The sequence below is a fragment of the Malus domestica genome, chromosome 15 (assembly GCF_042453785.1).
Source record: "Malus domestica chromosome 15, GDT2T_hap1".
NCBI classification, from domain to species: Eukaryota; Viridiplantae; Streptophyta; class Magnoliopsida; order Rosales; family Rosaceae; genus Malus; species Malus domestica.
Window position 1 is genome coordinate 37,889,532 of NC_091675.1, and position 17,377 is coordinate 37,906,908.

General features: G+C 37.3%; 1 protein-coding gene across 1 annotated transcript; it reads right to left on the bottom strand.

The window, feature by feature from the left end:
- Positions 1-9,880: 9,880 nt before the first annotated feature.
- On the bottom strand, positions 9,881-15,536 carry LOC103454199 (probable Histone-lysine N-methyltransferase ATXR5). Its single transcript, XM_070814472.1, has 6 exons — positions 14,893-15,536; positions 14,698-14,784; positions 11,884-12,113; positions 11,672-11,772; positions 10,648-10,860; positions 9,881-10,483 (listed from the first exon to the last, which is right to left on the bottom strand). The coding sequence occupies exons 1-6, from the start codon at positions 15,245-15,247 to the stop codon at positions 10,324-10,326; spliced, it is 1,146 nt and encodes a 381-aa protein (XP_070670573.1). The 5' UTR covers positions 15,248-15,536; the 3' UTR covers positions 9,881-10,323.
- Between the last annotated feature and the right edge of the window lie 1,841 nt (positions 15,537-17,377).

The following is a 17,377-nucleotide window of genomic DNA, read 5'->3' on the forward strand; positions in this document are numbered from 1 at the left end:
ATAAAAGAGAGTTTAATCTAGATATTGGTGGATGTTTCAAGTGCGGTCTTTATGACCATCATTAAAGAGGGTTCCTACCCTTATGTAGACAGTAGCATGGCATCGGTCAGTTCAGGCGCTTGATTTTGCAATTGGGTATCCAAATTATCAGTATGGTGGACCATGGTATCACGACTATTAAGAGGCAAAACCCCAATATTCAGGCAATATTACGAGGCATCTTCTAGCAGTCAAGGTCAGCTCACTCGTAGTCAATCCACTGAAGATTAGTCAAGCCAAGTAGGTCAGAGTAATCAAGGACCTAGAACTAGAGGTGGCCATACTATGTCAAGTAGGACATGTTCAGGCATGAATTTTTGCAGTGACTTAGAAAGATGCTAGGAGAATCGGTTATTATAATGTGTATGTTGAATGCATTTGGTCATCTTGCTAAAGTTTTAATTGATCCTAGTGCCACACTCTTTAATATCACCACAGTGTGCTCAAACTATTAATCTTTACCCTACACCACTCGGGAATGAGTTATATGTCTATGCCAAATGGAACTGAGGTTGTTGCCCAATGGTAGTTTGAAGGTTGTCCTATCTTCATAGGAAATGAACTCATGGAAGCCAATCTTGTTTCGACAAAAAAAAAATGGAAGCCAATCTTGTCTTAATAACTATTGTTGACTTTGATATTATTTTAGGAATGGATTAGGTATAAAAAAATCATGCTCATATGGATTGCTTCAATTGCTTTCCGGAGACCTGGGAGACCAGAGGTGACTTTTTGTAGTGAAAGAAAAATTTGAAATAGTTTGGTTTTTACTATAAAAGCGAAGAAATTGATGGGGAAGGGTTGTCAAGGGTATTTAGCTCATGTAGTGATAAAGAGTGAACCTTTTGTCCATATAGAGGATTGTATCGGTAGTGAATGAATATCCTGATAGTCTTTCTAGAGGATCTATCTGGGTTACCTCAGAGAGAAGTCGAGTTTACTATTGACTTAATTCCAGATACCGATCCTATATTTTTAACACCATATATAATGGCTCCAGCTGAATTGAGAAAATTGAAGACTCAACTTCAAGAATTGGTTAAAAAAGGTTTTATCTGACCTAGCACTTCACCTTGGGGAGCTCTTGTTCTATTTATGAAGAAAAAGGTTGGTAGCATGAGATTATGCATTGATTATAGGCAACTTAATTGGGAGACAGTGAAAATTTGTTAACCTTTGCCTCGTATTGATGATCTCTTTGATCAACTTAAGGGTTGGATGTAACTGTTAAGATTTTTTCTTGGATAAATCTTTCTTTTAATGGATATCTTATTGTTCTTCAATCTTTGGAGAATGCGGCCGCGCAAGTGTTCTAAAATATACAATACGGATATCATAAGTTTCTAATCCAAAGGGAAGATGTACCGAATACGGCATCCAGGACTCAATATTGGCTTTACGAGTATCTGGTCATGCCTTTTGGGTTAACAAATGCTCACCAGCCTTAATAGAATTAATGAACATAGCCTTTTGACGGTACCTGGATCAGTTCGTGATTGTCTTTATTGATGATATTCTGATATATTCCAAGAGTGAACCAAAGCATGTCAAACACTTGAGGAGAGTCTTAGACAAGTTGATAAGAAATAAGTTGTATGCCAAGTTTAGCAAATGTTAGTTTTGGTTGAATCAAATTAATTTCTTGGGTCATGTACTTTCAGTTGAAGGAATTCTTGTTGATCTTTGTTGGGGGACTTTTTGGTCGAGGTGGACTTGGGCTTTGAGAACGTTCTCTTGTCTCCCTAGGTGCAGATTCGTACCAAATCCCAGAATATCTCGAAAAAGTTAGCTTATCTTAGGAAATACCCCGGTAACATCAACGGTTCAAAGATAACTTGATTGATCAAGATAATGACTTGATCAAGTGAAGCATGGTGTGAAAGCTAGAAGATTACTAGTTTAACATGAGAGAGAAGGGATTTGCATGGTTGCATGGCATTCTTGGTTGGATGATTGGGGCTTGCTTAAGGTGATAGTAAGGCTTCCAATGGCTAGGATTTTTAATGGAAGTCTGTGGAAATTACTAAGATTGCATGGATGATGATGCTTGAGGCTTGGACTATGTTTCTGGGCTAGATAGAACTCTCTGGACTTCTTTCCTAGGTGGTTCTCTCCTTTGCGTTCCCTTCTATCTCTCTCTCTCTCTCTGTTACCTCTAATCTCCCTTGTTCAAATGGTTTCTCCCTTCTTATGTAAGTGAATGGTTCTTTTCTAGGCTTTAAATGAATCTCCCTTTGTGGTTTTGTCTTCCCCTTCTTTTCTCCCTAGCCTTCATATTATTCCCTTTTTGGTGTAAGGTAGTTGCATTGTTGAAACCTAAAATTTGCTTCTTCTCGAGGTGCGGCTTTCCCAGGTTGGCCTTCCGCAAACGCTACTTTTGGTAGCGCACCTCATGGCTTTCGTACGTTGATTGTCTATGCAAGCTGGTAAAGGAAAGTCAGCATTAAATGCCTGACTTGCTGGGTTAACATACATTTATTGCTGGAATCTAGTTTAGTCTTAACTAAGAGGGTTGGCTTGCTAGGGAAAAGGGTAAATTAGGCTAGTTCTCTCTCAATGTTACCTGCGTGAAATGCAAATGGTATGGGCATAGATCTTTGGGCCCCCAAGTAGCCCAAAGTCTTTCATAACCCTGATCCCAGATAGGCCTAATAATCTTCCACAACCATCTACACCATAATCCACTTAACAAGCCCCAAATATGTGACTTGGGCTTAGCATGGGCAGTGATTAGCATGAGGAATCTTGGCATGATGAATAGGCATATGTATGGCGTGATTTGTGTAAATATCTGGCTTAATAACCGTGGCATGGCATGTTTGTAAATATATCCCTCATCGATCCCGCACTTTGGCATATGTTTAGGCTTGAATGTAAGCTTTGCATGGCAATTGGGCCTTAAGACTTGGTTGGATTGGTGTGTGACATTTTTGGGCCTCAATAATCTTCAAAATGTAGTTGTAGTGAAGCCTTGGGAGTAGCTCAAAAATGTGTCTGAAGTGAGTAGTTTTATGGGTCTAGTTGGTTATTATTGACAGTTTGTGAAAGACTTCTCTATTAGTACATTATCACTCACGAAGTTGACTAGAAAATGGGTAAAGTTTGTTTGGGATGAAAATTTTGAAAGGAGTTTTCAGGAGTTAAACTATTATCTCACTCACGCGCTTGTACTTGTACTTCTTGGTGATACAAGGTAAGTTGAGATTTATAGTGATACTTCCCTACAAGGTTTAGGTTGTGTTTTGATGCAGCATGGGAAAGTCATTGCCTATGCTTCGAGACAACATAAACCTCATGAGTGGAAGTACTCCACGCATGATCTAGAGATAGCGGCTGATGGTCTTTTCATTGAAAATATGGCAACATTACCTCTACGTGGAAAGGCGTTGAATCTTTACTGTGATTGAAGTATGTTTTCACCTAGAAAAAGTTGAACCTGAGACAAAAGAGGTGGATGGAACTCTTTAGTAATTATGTACAATTGAACATTATTTAGGCTGAACAAATTTAGTAGAAAATCATATGGACGGTTTTTAGCTATTTAGGCAAATTATGTTCCTATATTGTATAATTTAAGGGGAACTGGAGCATTTCTCACTATAGATTCTCAATAAGCTTTTACTTGCTCACTTCCAAGTTAGACTTGTATTGGTTGATCAAGTACGTGAAGCTCAAAATAATGATCATTTGTGTACTAGACTCAGAGTAAATGCTCGGAGTGAAGTGAGCAATTTATGCGACTTAGTTAGCTTGTTTTCTTGCATTTACATAGCTAATTTCTACTTATTATAGTGTTTTATACTATTTTCATGTGTTTTCAGGTTCAAATGACAAAGTTGGCAAGAAAGTGCAATTTGGAGCATTTTGGACCAGTTTTGGGCCAAGAATGGATAACACATGCACGGAGCAAGGTGGATGGACGTTTTTGAAGTTCAAGAGGCTAGGAATATGCTGAAGAGATAAAGAAAATAAAGTCAAGACAAAGAAGATAAGGAATTAGCAAGAAACAAGGAAGCATTATCCAAAACATTATCCAAACCTTATCTTATCCTAACCTTATCCTAATCTACCTAATTTCCAGCTGCAAAGATGACATCTAAATAACATTAGGATACCTACAAATCAGGTTTCTAGAAGCCAAGCCCTATCCCTAAAAGGGTGCCACATCCACCCCTTCTAAAAGCTATGTTTCCTGCCGCAAGGACCATTCCTTTTCCTCCCTAGAATCTGAATGAGAAGTGTCATTTTTCCTTGTGGATTTGGAGTCCTAATTCCCCTCTTTCTCAGCCCTTTGCTGTGGCTTCCCTTTTCTCTATAAATACATTATGCCGCAGCAATCATACATTATCCATCTCTCACCACAATCGCACCACTCGTCCATCATACATAGGAATCCCTCTAGTGTCGCAGCCTTGCAAGGAGAAAAGAGAGAAGACCCTTGGAGCCGTGCCCTGCCATTCAAGCTTGGAATGCTGGAATGTTCCTAGGTGCATTCTATCTTTTGTTTTCAATGTTTAATTTAAGTTATCTTTGTTTAAGTGCGAACATGAGGAGCTAAACTCATTTTAGCTAGAAGCGAATTCAAAGCCATGAACATATATTGCATATGAATTGATTACGTTCAGTTATTATTTCATAAATCGTGAATGCAATTTGCTTAACTGTTTGATTCAGAACTTATTCTTGTATGTTGATTAAGGAGGCCTACTTAGTTTGCATGTTTGAATTTGATGCTAAAATATAAGGGAGTTTCACCTAATAGTTATGAACTTATATTTATAAGTAGTGGAGGTCACTAGTCATGATCGCGTTAAGTAAAATTCCTGGCAAGAGTATCATGTTGTTCATAGTTACGTATGTCTTGTCAATGCTTATGATTTTCACAAGAACTTAATGATCTTTGATATGTATCTCTATCATGTTGTTCATGTAGGGAACTTGATAAGAATAATTTGGTTGCGATGCTGAGTCCAATTCAATGAACTTAGGAAAATCTGAGAGTTAATTAGTGCTATCCACGGTTAATCTGGGGTGTTTTCATTCATGGTCGATAGGAATAATAACTGGAAATCGATTCGTATGCATATGTGTCATGTATGGAGATGAACACTCTAGCTAGCCATTCACCCATTAAAACACCCCAATTTTGTCCAAAGTTGTTTAGAGTCTTTAAATCTGTTTGCTTTTACTTTAAATTTGTCAAAACCACTCCCCCCTTTATATTTTGTGTCTTTTAGTTAGAATATGTCCAAACTGGTTTCTTTTTATTGTTTTGAGTCTTTTTAGTTCAAACTTCGTCCAAAGTCACCCTTAGTGTTAGTTTTGAGTCAATTTGTTTGTTTTGTGTAGTTTTGAGTAGTTTGAGTCAGTCTTGAGTCTTAAGAGTCTAGTTACGTGTAATTGAGTCTAATTTGAGTCGATTAGCAGTCCCTCCTAATCCCTGGCCTAGAACGATCCCTACTTATCTATACTACAATTGTCAAAAAGAGGGTTTAAGTTTGAGTGCTAGTTTATATCATATCATGAAGCAAGAAATGATTTAAGAGTTAGGAAAAATGTAATCTTGATGATGGGCAATAAACTGTTTTATTAGAATGCCTACTTTTTACCAATTAGACAGAATTATAAATTGAAGAAGTTAGTAGAGATATTTATAAATAACATTGTCAAACTTGATGGTGTACCTACTACCATTGTTTCAAACAGAGATTCGACATTCAATTCTAGATTTTGGAAAGCATTCCATGATGTTATGGGTACTCAGTTATTGTATAGAACTGCTTATCATCCAGGATAGATGGTCAGTCAAAGAGGACGATCCATATTTTTTAGGACATGTGAGAGCTTATGTTCTCCAGTTCAAGCGTAGTTAGGACGATTATTCATCTTTAATGGAGTTTGCCTACAATTATAGTTATCACTAAAGCATTGGTATGACACCATATGCAACATTGTATGGAAAAACATACAGGATGCTCACTATGTTAGACAGAGGTTGGTCAACGAGTATTGGAGGAGCTAGCAATTGTTGATACCACTGATGAGAACATCCAAGTGATAAACAGAAATTTGAAAACCGCACAGAATCAATAGAAAATCATCACAGACAGACATTCTAGAGATTGTAAATATGAAGTTGCTGACTTTGTATTTTTTAGGTTGTCGTCCTCGAAAGGTTTAGTCCGTTTTGGGAAGTGGGGAAAGTGGAGTCACCAATATAACAGTCCCCACAGAATCTAAGAGAATTGGCACAGTTGCTTATAGGCTGGAATTGTCACCAGAGTTCTCACAGATACATGATATGTTCCATATTTCCATGCTTTGAAAGTATGTAATAGACATGTCTCATGTTCTACAACCGCAACCATTAGAGTTGAGACAATACTTGAGCTATGAAGAAGAACCAGTGGCTATCCTTGATAGGAAGGATAAAGTTTTGAGAAATAAAGTCCTACATTTAGTGAAGATTCTTTGGAGGAATCATCATGTTGATGAAGCAATTTGGGAGACTGAAGCACCTATGCAAGCTCAGTATTGTATATGTTTCAGTAACTTCTTGTAGAAATTTTGTGGACGAAATTTTCTTAAGTTAGGTAGATTGTTACAACCCGTCCCTAATTTTTCAGTAATTTAGTCCTACATATAATGAAAGATGGATTATAAGTACAGTGAAACTAGTATCCTAATTGTTAAGTCAACCATAAGGAAATCGGCACAGGTGAATGACTTTAATTTCATACTTCCTCGGTAAACTCTACAATGATGGGTTTAATCGATCGATATGTGCCCTCTGTCCACAAAATCCAACCAGCGCTCTTAAGCTTTCTCATGTCTTTCTCCACCAGCAGGCACCAAGAGTGGGAACAGACATTTGTATTAGGCGGAGCATTCTCACTAATGTAAAATTACCAAATGCCCCTACAAGGAACTTGCATTGACTTTATTTGTTGCGACACTTATGACATATTAGTTAGTATATTTGAACAATACTCATCTCTACGAACGCATGGATACAAGAGGAACGAGATTTGGACTTAAAACAAAGATTTTACGATCGTTAAATGCAAGGGCATTTTTGTACATTTCTCTCCATTTATGGAGAGTTCTAATTGACTGTATGGGTGCAGTGGGACCCATCGAGAAGGAGATATTTTCCTTTCCTTCTATCTCCTTCTCAACTTCTGGAAAGCTCTGTCTCTTTCTTGGTTTCTCCTCCCCGATGACACACAAAACCACAACCGCAAAGTCCTCACTGGATTGTGTTTCTAAAATCACCATCATCTTCCTCTCGTCGCCACGAGTTCAATCATGGTCTTCGTTTTCTGAAATTCGAAGTTTAGGCACAGTTTTTGGAGCTTCTTTGTAAGGAGTTTTTTTTTCGGCGAGTTTCCCATTGTTTCTAGTGGAGGTAAGGCCTAAAACCACTTTATTTGTATTCGTCTCATCGAGCAGATGAATTTTGATATATGGATCACATAATTCAGTTGAGAATCAAGTGAGATCGAAGCCGAAAAAATTCTCTGAATTTCCCAGTGTATTTTTCCAGAAACCGATGAGGTTTCTGGCGGGCCAGGTCAGGGTTGACCACTGACCTTAACCGGTCAACGTTGACTGTTGACTTTTTTTTTAGTTTTGGCCCAAGACCCATCCTAGGGTAATTCAACGCGCTGATTCCAAATTCGCACTCCCTTTTTTTTTTTCAAATTCAATCATTTTAGATGCGTTTTACGAATATGTCATTTATATGCTTAGATGCCATCAATTATAAAGGCCCTAGAGGACAGACCCAACTTGAGGAAGGCTTCCTTGATGATCAGTGAATGGACTTTTATTTCAAAAATATCTTATTTATCTCAATTATAAGCATGCCTAGGTAAAAATGAATTTCAGTTATATTTTACGGTTTCACCGATTTCATGATATATTTTCAGAGTCATGACTTATGATTTACGAGTTTGACAAATTTCGAGACTTTACTACCAGGTGTATGATTCATGATATATAGTTTAAGATTTAATGAACGTTGGATTCTTTATTACTTATCTTGTGGCATGCATACACCCATACAGATTTAGAGTATTGTACCACGTCCACGGCTGTAAGACATAGCTTGCATGTGTATGACTATTTTGCTTGTCCACATTATGGACATGTCTTTCCAACTTGTCATTGCCTAGAGATTACTCAGCAATGACATGATTACAGCTTCCACTGGCTACGACTAGTGGATGATTACATATATCAGCTTACATGTGTATTGGGGTACCACAATTATACTCTCAACTTATCATTACCTCGAGATTACTCGGTAATGACATGATTATAGTTATATTCTCAGCTTATCATTGCCTAGAGATTACTTGGCAATGACATGATTAGCTACAGCTAGTGGATGATATTGTATGTTGTGTCATATATATATATAATTATCAGCTCTCAATGCATACAGGTATATAAATCAGATTTAAGTTTTTATGGCATTCTTGGCTTTTTAGAAATTATATATAGTATTAGATGTGCTTTCAAAACAGGGGGTTACTATTTCAAAAAATAAAATTGTTTTAGAAACCTTTATTTTTCATCCACTCAAATTTTTATGTTTTGCGCCACTTCAGGATTCAGTAGTCGTAGCAGTGATCACATCTGATGTCGAGGTACTTTCTACTTTGACATATTCCACTAAGTATTGTACTTACTCAACATATTCATAGAACTTGTATTTTGGTAATTATGCTCTGAACCCATTCTCATGCATGTGATCGAGGCTCGGAGATCCATTAAGTAGGGATGTGTGAAATAAATGTGATTATTTGTAGGTGATTTGATTTGGGCTCATCCCTATTTTTGGGAAAGTTCTACCAAATTTTTAGTAGATTTTAATATTTAGTAATTTCAGTTATGATTTCATGCATATCATGGTTTCGTCATCCATCTTGGTGATGGCCAACACGCCTCAATTTTATGATCACTGGACTTCGAGATCAGGGTATGTCAACTATTCACCTTCTTCTCTCTTAAAACTTTGCCACCATGGTGAGTGGTTTCTAGCACTCATCTTCTCCCAAGTCAAGCTTGGTGAAGAGACTTAAAGGCCACCTACTTTGGTGGCTCATGGAGATTCATATTCCAACACAAATCCAATGAGTAAAGGAGCAAAGGAATGAAGGCCCTCTCTTGGGGATTAGCCTTTGCCTATGCCAAGAGGAATCTACAAAGATATAACAAATCTCATCTCTTTTCTTTTGATTTGAGTTGAGTAGTTCACTACCTACTAGGCTTTGAATTTCATGGTTAAAGATAGGTTTTTTTTTTTTTTTTGAACAAACGTTATTATTTACACTAGGGGAAAAGGGTGTGGACTTAGCCTCACAATGGGTTAGCAATGATGTGATTCAAATTCGCCTTTGGCGTGAATTGAACCTAATACCTCTCACTTACAAGTGAAGAAGAATACCACTAAACCGTAGTACGAAGTGGCTAAAGATAGGTTTTTGAGTGCCTATGAACAAGCTTCCGTCCTTCAGTGTGTTAGTGGTGCAATGATGGTGGCAGTAATGGGGATGGTGGTGTTAGGTTGTGGCAGTCATGAAATTCATGAGATTCTCAAACTCCGATTTTTATGAAATCAGCTTTTAAAAGCAATCTACAACTGCTTTCAAAAGTTAATGTCTGGAGGTCATTACTTTTAAAATAAACATGATATTTTAGTTTTACCAAACACTTTTTATTGTTTCACTTTAAAGTGAAGCAGCTTTTGGCGACAAAAAGCAATACCAAACGGGGCCTTAGAACCAAGGTAAAAAATAAAAATTATAAAAATGGTGCCATGAAATAACAAGGATTAACTCAAAACTAAAATCTTCCATTAAAACCTGTATTACAAAGAAAGATGTTTAATAAGTTAGGGAGCTGTTACTTGCAATCCTTAAAAATTCGATCACGCACTTCTCCGTAGCGGAAAAAATTGAGAGAAGTGCAGTTTTTGTAGTGCTAATAATAATTCCCTTAAGTTATAATCCGAAAAGATAAAACTCTTTTCGTTTGCTTAACTAGCAAGAAAAGTTTTCCTTGGCCTACTCTATAATTCTATACCCAAGGGCCCAATAATAGGCCAGCTCTATAGGGAAATACAATGAATGGCTCAATGGAATAGCTAGAAGAAAATTATTGACCTTGCAACAAGAAGTAAAGCTTGAAAGTGGGAAAGAAGAAGAACATTAGGAGCAAATAAAATCCCAATTAGGATTGCTAGACGGTAAGCCGTTAACGTCTATAGACGATAGCTCAGAGAAAATGTTGAGTAGGGTATTCTTGCTCGTATCCGTTATAGTCATAATATAGCCTCTCGCCTTTAGCAATATCACGAGTAGCAACCAAAAAGACCCGACATTCACCGTTAACACTGTATCTTACACATTTACAATTCTGCTTCTTTTTACCTTCCCTGCACAAAATTTGTTACATTTTAACCACAACGGATGCAGATAATCCCAATCCAATAGATCCGAATTCCCAACACAGAAATATACAGTTTTATCATATGAAGTTCATTGGAGGCCACAAACAAGTAGTGTTGAACTAGAAAGAAAAAAAAGATATTAGGCTTACAGGGTATGATTGTTGATGCCGTTGATAAATCGAGCGATGTTTCCACGTTTATCAGGGCAGATGACTAGACTTTTAGATGGTTCAGTTGCTAACAGAAGGGTCATCATACTGTCACAATCGTCATTTTCCCGATGCTTTATGTAATCAACATCACCCGTGTATTCAGCAATAAAAGTCATATCCTTGATCTGCTCATCAGCCTCTACCGTAAAACTACATAAAAATAAATGAATGAATTCAACACAAGCCTAACTCAATATGCAGGTACCATATAAATCAGGGGTTAGTAACAGTAAAGGTCTCTGAACTTTTCCGTGTTTGATATTCATTTCTGAATCTTGTGTGGCATTTTGATCGTTTCCCTTAGATCCGTCCATTTTTCTGTAATATTTAGGAGGAAATAGGACTTTTTGCATCCAAAAAATTTAATAAAACAGAAAAGAACAAAAATTTCAAGTCCTTCCTAAGCTCCTATATGGGAAAGATCAAGATATACTCCCTCTCAATAAATGGGAAATTGGTTGAAATTATCATTTTACAAATCCCAATTGCTGAATCGATCAAATTCAAATATTGACATGCGGATAAGATTTACAACGTATCGATCAAACATTGGCAATATATTGATCAAATACTAAAAAGTGATCATTTCAAAAATTCAGATTTGTACATTGATCATTTCAACCAATTTCACCAATAAATTTGCCCTGAAGTAAAAAGAAAATAGATGGAGTTAATAAAAAGAACGAAAATGCTACTAGAGAGTGAGTTTGACTGTTTGAGGACCATACACAACAAAATAAAAGGTTCAAGGACGAAAATGTAACACAATGACAAGTTCAGGGACCACTGCAGTAATTGACCCTATAGTTCAGTGCACAACAAAACTAATAGACCTTCAGAGGAATAAAAAGATTATATAAGAGGGCACTGAAATATCATTCAAGATATTGTCTCCCTTCACATGAATTAAAGATTAGTGCTGTAAGAAGAGGGCGCCACAAAGTACTATGAGATACGTTACCCTTCACGTGAATCAAAAGCTACTGTAAGAGGAGGGCATTCGCCTCTTTTACACATGGCTCTGCAAAGCTCCAATGTCTCGGTATCTTCCTTGGAAAGAATCTAATAGTAAGAATGCCAGTACTTAAATCACATGATGGAGTTGATATATCAGTTGGCCTTACAAATGGTGACTAATAAGCCTTGAGGAAACTAGAATAAGAGATAAAAAACCTGCATGCCACCGTCCTCAAACTTGGACTGATTTGCAGATCTATGAGCCATTCTGGGCATGTAAGTGAGATTGTCACTGAATTCCATGTGCAATGCTGTTAAAGCAGAAGCCAGGGAACTCATTTGTTTCAGCCTTTGAGCAGGATCTTCTGATGAAACAAATGGAAGTATTCTTCTTCTTCTCTTTTGCAACACCAATGATCCTGAACGCCTCCGGCGTTTTCTGGTATCTATTCAAACAATAACAACCAAGTAAGCAAACAAAATAAGCACAGGAATCAATTTAAAAATAATTACATAATGCAAGAGAGAAACAACCTAACATCTTTGATCTATGTGACAGCATATCACAAAAAAACAATTCACTATTACATAATGCAAGAGAGAAACAACCTAACATCTTTGATCTATGTGACAGCATATCACAAAAAAACAATTCACTGAAGAAATCAAATATTGTATACACATGACCTCTAAGAATATAAGGGTAGAAAAGTTACAAAGCTTCCTATTAGGGTGTGAATAAATAAATCAATAAAACCCGGCAAGAAAAGAAATGCATGTTTGAGAGCCCTAAATAGCTCGTAGAAGAAAACTATACAATTAAGAGGTAGAGAATTTACAAAGTTCCGAATAATGGAGATGGTGAGCAAACTTAACTGTCCTAGGTTTTCAGGATGCATTGTGCTTTAAATATGTATGTTAGTGTGTTGTTAGAGTAATAAGTTATCTAGAATACTATTCATTTCAATCATAGCCCATTTTCACAAGTCAATTTCATACCTAATTTGGCCTTTTCGTTACGTATGGTACAGAAACCTTAATGATGCACGAATGGAAAAACCCACCAACTTCCCGCTTCCTTTCTCACCAATTGAATGAAAGCATTTCATACCCTGAACTCCACTAAACTAGTGAACTGCAATTTGTCAAATATATTTTATGCCGTTATTATTATTCAACGCTCATAGGCACATAATGCTATTTTTTTTTTTCCACTCCTATATATTGCTTCACAGTTAAAAGGGATACGCTGTAATGATCTAAAGTATTCTACTTTTCACTACCTAATTTGCAAGAACATGGGAATAGATTCTACTGGATCAAAACAAAGAAAAGAGGGCTTTAAGAGAAATAATAAACCACTAGATTTCTAATGTGCTGGATGCACTGCGGGAACTTAATCTTCATATAATATTAAAATGTTTAAATATGTTCGGTAAAACCATCTTACATACTTAATAGGGCTTTGCCATTCTTTCCTTCTGTAAGTGCTTTACTTTTTCAATAGGTAATTGTTAAATGTAAGTGAGTAAGCAACCAGGAACAAGGCTATTGGAGAAACATAATTATACGGTTTTCTTTTGGATAAAGTGGGGATATGTGATATCCCCTCAATACAACATGGAGACTTCCAGGATAGTTTAGTAATACTTTTTAACATAAAATGGACTAAAATCTGATACTTAACATATTATTCTGGTCCATTTTGACAGAAAATGGACCAATGATATGGAATCTGCACTGTAACTATGTTCACTGCAGAGTGGCAGTTTTGAAAAAGTAGCAGCACCAAGTTACATGAAATTTAAGTCAGAGGCAAGACAAAATATTATATACGATGGAAAACTACAAGAATGTTTTATGTCCTTGCTAAATTGTTTTGGATGGAGATAGAACACAAAGGAAAGCATTCCTCACTGTATTGCGTAGAGCAGTTCATACATTGGTTAATGGTTATGCACGAGTAAAAGAAGGTTAGATAGTGAATATGGCAGACAGTGTTGCTAATTGGAATTTTTCCTTTTCCAATCCAAGATCACGCAGCTCACCTCTAACCTTACTCAGATGAAAAATATCTGATAATTCTTTAAGCAGCACACGTCTTCGCACTACATCAGTATGTATGTATATAAACAAGTACTCTAATTTTTATAGTTATGATTTTGAGCAAAGTCAGCCAATATTTTGCATCCTAAAAGTCTTAACTCCAAACTAATACTATTAAGTTCATGCATTGTTAGTAGTTTTATATGAACCTGACAGTCGAGATACCACCGGAACATGGATTTATTGCTTAGTTAATAATGAAATAACATTAAAGAATCTACATTTGGACAATAATGACTTTTATCGGACTTGTTAAGAAGTGATAATGAATGGATATTATGTGTTACCAAAACACTGATGGCATGTTTACTTATTTGAAATGGGAGAAGTCGTGAATGGGGAAGAGAAAGAAGGAATTGGCATGGGATCAACTAACGCCTTAATTGATACGATTCCTACTTTGCCAGGCATTCGATTAAGGAATTCAATGTGGAATCCACACTTTCTTTTTAGTTCCATATGTGTTAGTAAGGCAAACGTAGTGAAAGTCAGTAATTAGAATAATTTAAATACCCATGCTCTAGTAAACGTATGTATGCCAAGATTTAGGATAATTTCAATACCCATTCCATCAAAGTACACATACCATAAATATATCATTGAGAAATGTTATGACGTTTTTGTTAGAATCAATGTAACAGAATAGTTAACTGCCGTTGTCATGAGTATCACTGGTATAACAAGCTTTTCTAGTTTGTCAACTCTATAACTCAATCTTGTTTACGATCTTCATCGTGTCCTCACATTCTAATTTTGAACTCCCTAGCATAACAACATTATAAACCCAATGTCTTCCTTTGTTAGAATCAATATAATGATCATGAAATGTATACCAACCACGAGAAGAAATGATACGAAAACCCATGGGAATTGCAATGACGAAAACTATAAGCACAGTTGAAGACCATATGAACCGGAATTTACCTTGAGGAGACGCACATTTGTCTTTGGGATCATGATCACTAGGTTTCTGAATCCGGAAAAAATCAATAATTTTTTTCTGCGAGAAACCTGAACCAAAAACCAAACAAAACAAAATAAAATGAAAATTTATAAATAAAAACATGAATGTAATTGTAACTCCAAAGGATAAATAAATAAAAATAAAAAATCCCCTACTTCTTACTCGTCTGTGTCCGGAGCAGGAAGGGCAGAGCCATGATCCAATGGGGACAATGGCGACGATAGGCCGGAGGCATTTCATGTGGAAGCCTCTATCGCATTTGTCGCAGAGAAGCAGCTCGTCGGATCGGTCACCCGACCTACAATGCTCGCAGGTAACGTCGCTGTAATCGCCTCTCTCCACCACCGTGAATTTAGCCTTCGCCATTATCTCCGCCATAGGCTTCATCTTCTGCGGCGGCGGCGACCCGGGCGGCGAAGGCTGGCGAGGAGCCGATGTCCTCCGGTTGAAGCGGATAAGCCGCTGAGCTGGAGCCGCAGCCGCAGGCGAGGAGGAGGTGGCCGGAGCCATTAGAAATTCAGGTAAATGCTAGTTTTTGTTGATTGAAGGCAAGGAATTAATTAAGAAATACGAATGGCGGAGGAGGAGGAAGAGGAAGAGTTTGGTTGTTCGTTTTCGGAAGGCTGGTCTCACCTCTCGCGGGGTTTAGGGAGAAGGCGTAGGAAGGTACTGTTGGTGATGACGTATGCAGGCTACGACAATGCGAGCCCGGTGCGTGAACGGAAATCAATTCGGAAGTTGGGGTGGAATAAAATTACGAAAAAACCGAACCGAAATCGAAAACTTCAGTACGGGTATCAGTATGATAAATATGTTTGTTTGGTAAAAACAAACCGAACCGAATTTTATTATATATTAATTAGACCAAATTAGATAAATAATCTCTATGGTCATACGATACTTGGAAGATAGCCCTGTGCTAAAAAAAACTCGGATTTAAACCTATGTGGTGTACTCCGTTGACAAATGTAGTTCAAAAGTAATTTTTTCGTTAACTATCTGTTAATACATGTGTAAAATTGTACTTTGACATATGCACTCTTCCTCGTCTCTCTGCTCTTTCTGTAACACATCCCCCACCAATACCGCTTGAAGCAGGTTACTGAGACGCAGCTCCTTCACCTCAACCAGCAATAAATCATCAATCTCTTTCTCAATATCAAATACTGTCTCATCAACTGGTGCATCCATATAATTTCCCATACTTGCTGCCTGGATGGTTGATTCTTTTAATTCATTCAGTCCCTGCAATACAAAAGTGTTTCAATTAAAGCACGATGATCACCTGGTAATTAATATCATCAAATGTTCTAAACTACGGTCCTTCTTGCCATTGCAAATCAAAGCCACAGGTTAAATATATCAAAAAACTTGAAAGTCAAAATATATATTCTTGTCATACTCGAAATGAGGCCTCCTGGTAAACCAAAGGCAGAGCATTTGTCGATAGGCATCTTTCATATTTCCATACAATTGTCCCAAGCTAGAATTATTTCTCATACTTGTGCGTGTTGTTGCTACAAGTCGATTACGAAGCAACTGCACAAGTAAACATCATTATGATCAAAAGGGTACAATCGAAGAAAAAAAAAGTTAGATAAAGAAAAGGTTTTGTGTGATTACCCGGTGTTTAAGAGTAGCTAAACTCTTTGTATGCACTGGAGACTCTGGGATGACTCCATTTGATGGAGGAATTCCAAGCAGACCACACATTAAAGGCTACCATGAAAAAGCTCCAATGATATAGAGGATTGGAACATTAAGCATGTCCTGCAAGAGGCCAGTCTTTCAAGCCTTTCCAGTCTTGCTGTTTGTAGAAAGCAACTAGAGGCCAGTCGTGAAGCTTCCTACTAATCTCAATGACGACTTTCTCATAACTAATTTTGTGAAAATTCAAATTACAGAGAGAGCAGAGAGATGAGGAAGAGTGCACATGTCAAATACAATTTTACCCATGTATTAACAGATAGTTAACGGAAAAATCACTTTGGGACTAAATTTGCTAACGGAATACACCACAGGGGCTTAAATCCGAGTTTTTTTAGCACATAGACTATCTTCCGAATACCTTATGACCACAGAGATGATTCATCCAATTTGGCCTATTAATTATAGTCGTAGAATTATGTTCAACAATTGGCTCATTCAGCCATTCTCCTCTTTTGTATTCTTCGACTTCAACTTCTTCTCTGATTTTCTCTCTCTCTCTCTCTCTCTCTCTCTTGACTCTGTCCACCTATATCTCGATCTCGACTCCTTTCTTACTCTCCAGTCTCGACTCCGCCACCCCCACACACACCACACCACACCACACACCGACTCTTTTTCGCTTGAGTCTCTCTCTCAACTTCTCCCTGTCTTTCACAAACCTCACCTCCGACAGATACATACCACAAGGTAAGAAATTTAACCTTGTTTGTACTATACTTGACCAATCCCGAAACTACTGAGCACCGGTCAACGTTATACCGTCAAGGACCCAGAAGAGTTTCCCTCCAACCAGAAAGCCAATCACAGCGCGACACATGTCGACATCAGAAGCCAATCATAGCGCGACACATGTCAACATCAGAAGCCAATCACAACACGACACATGTCAATGTCAGAATGAAACTAAAAACTCTCTTCTATAAATAGAGA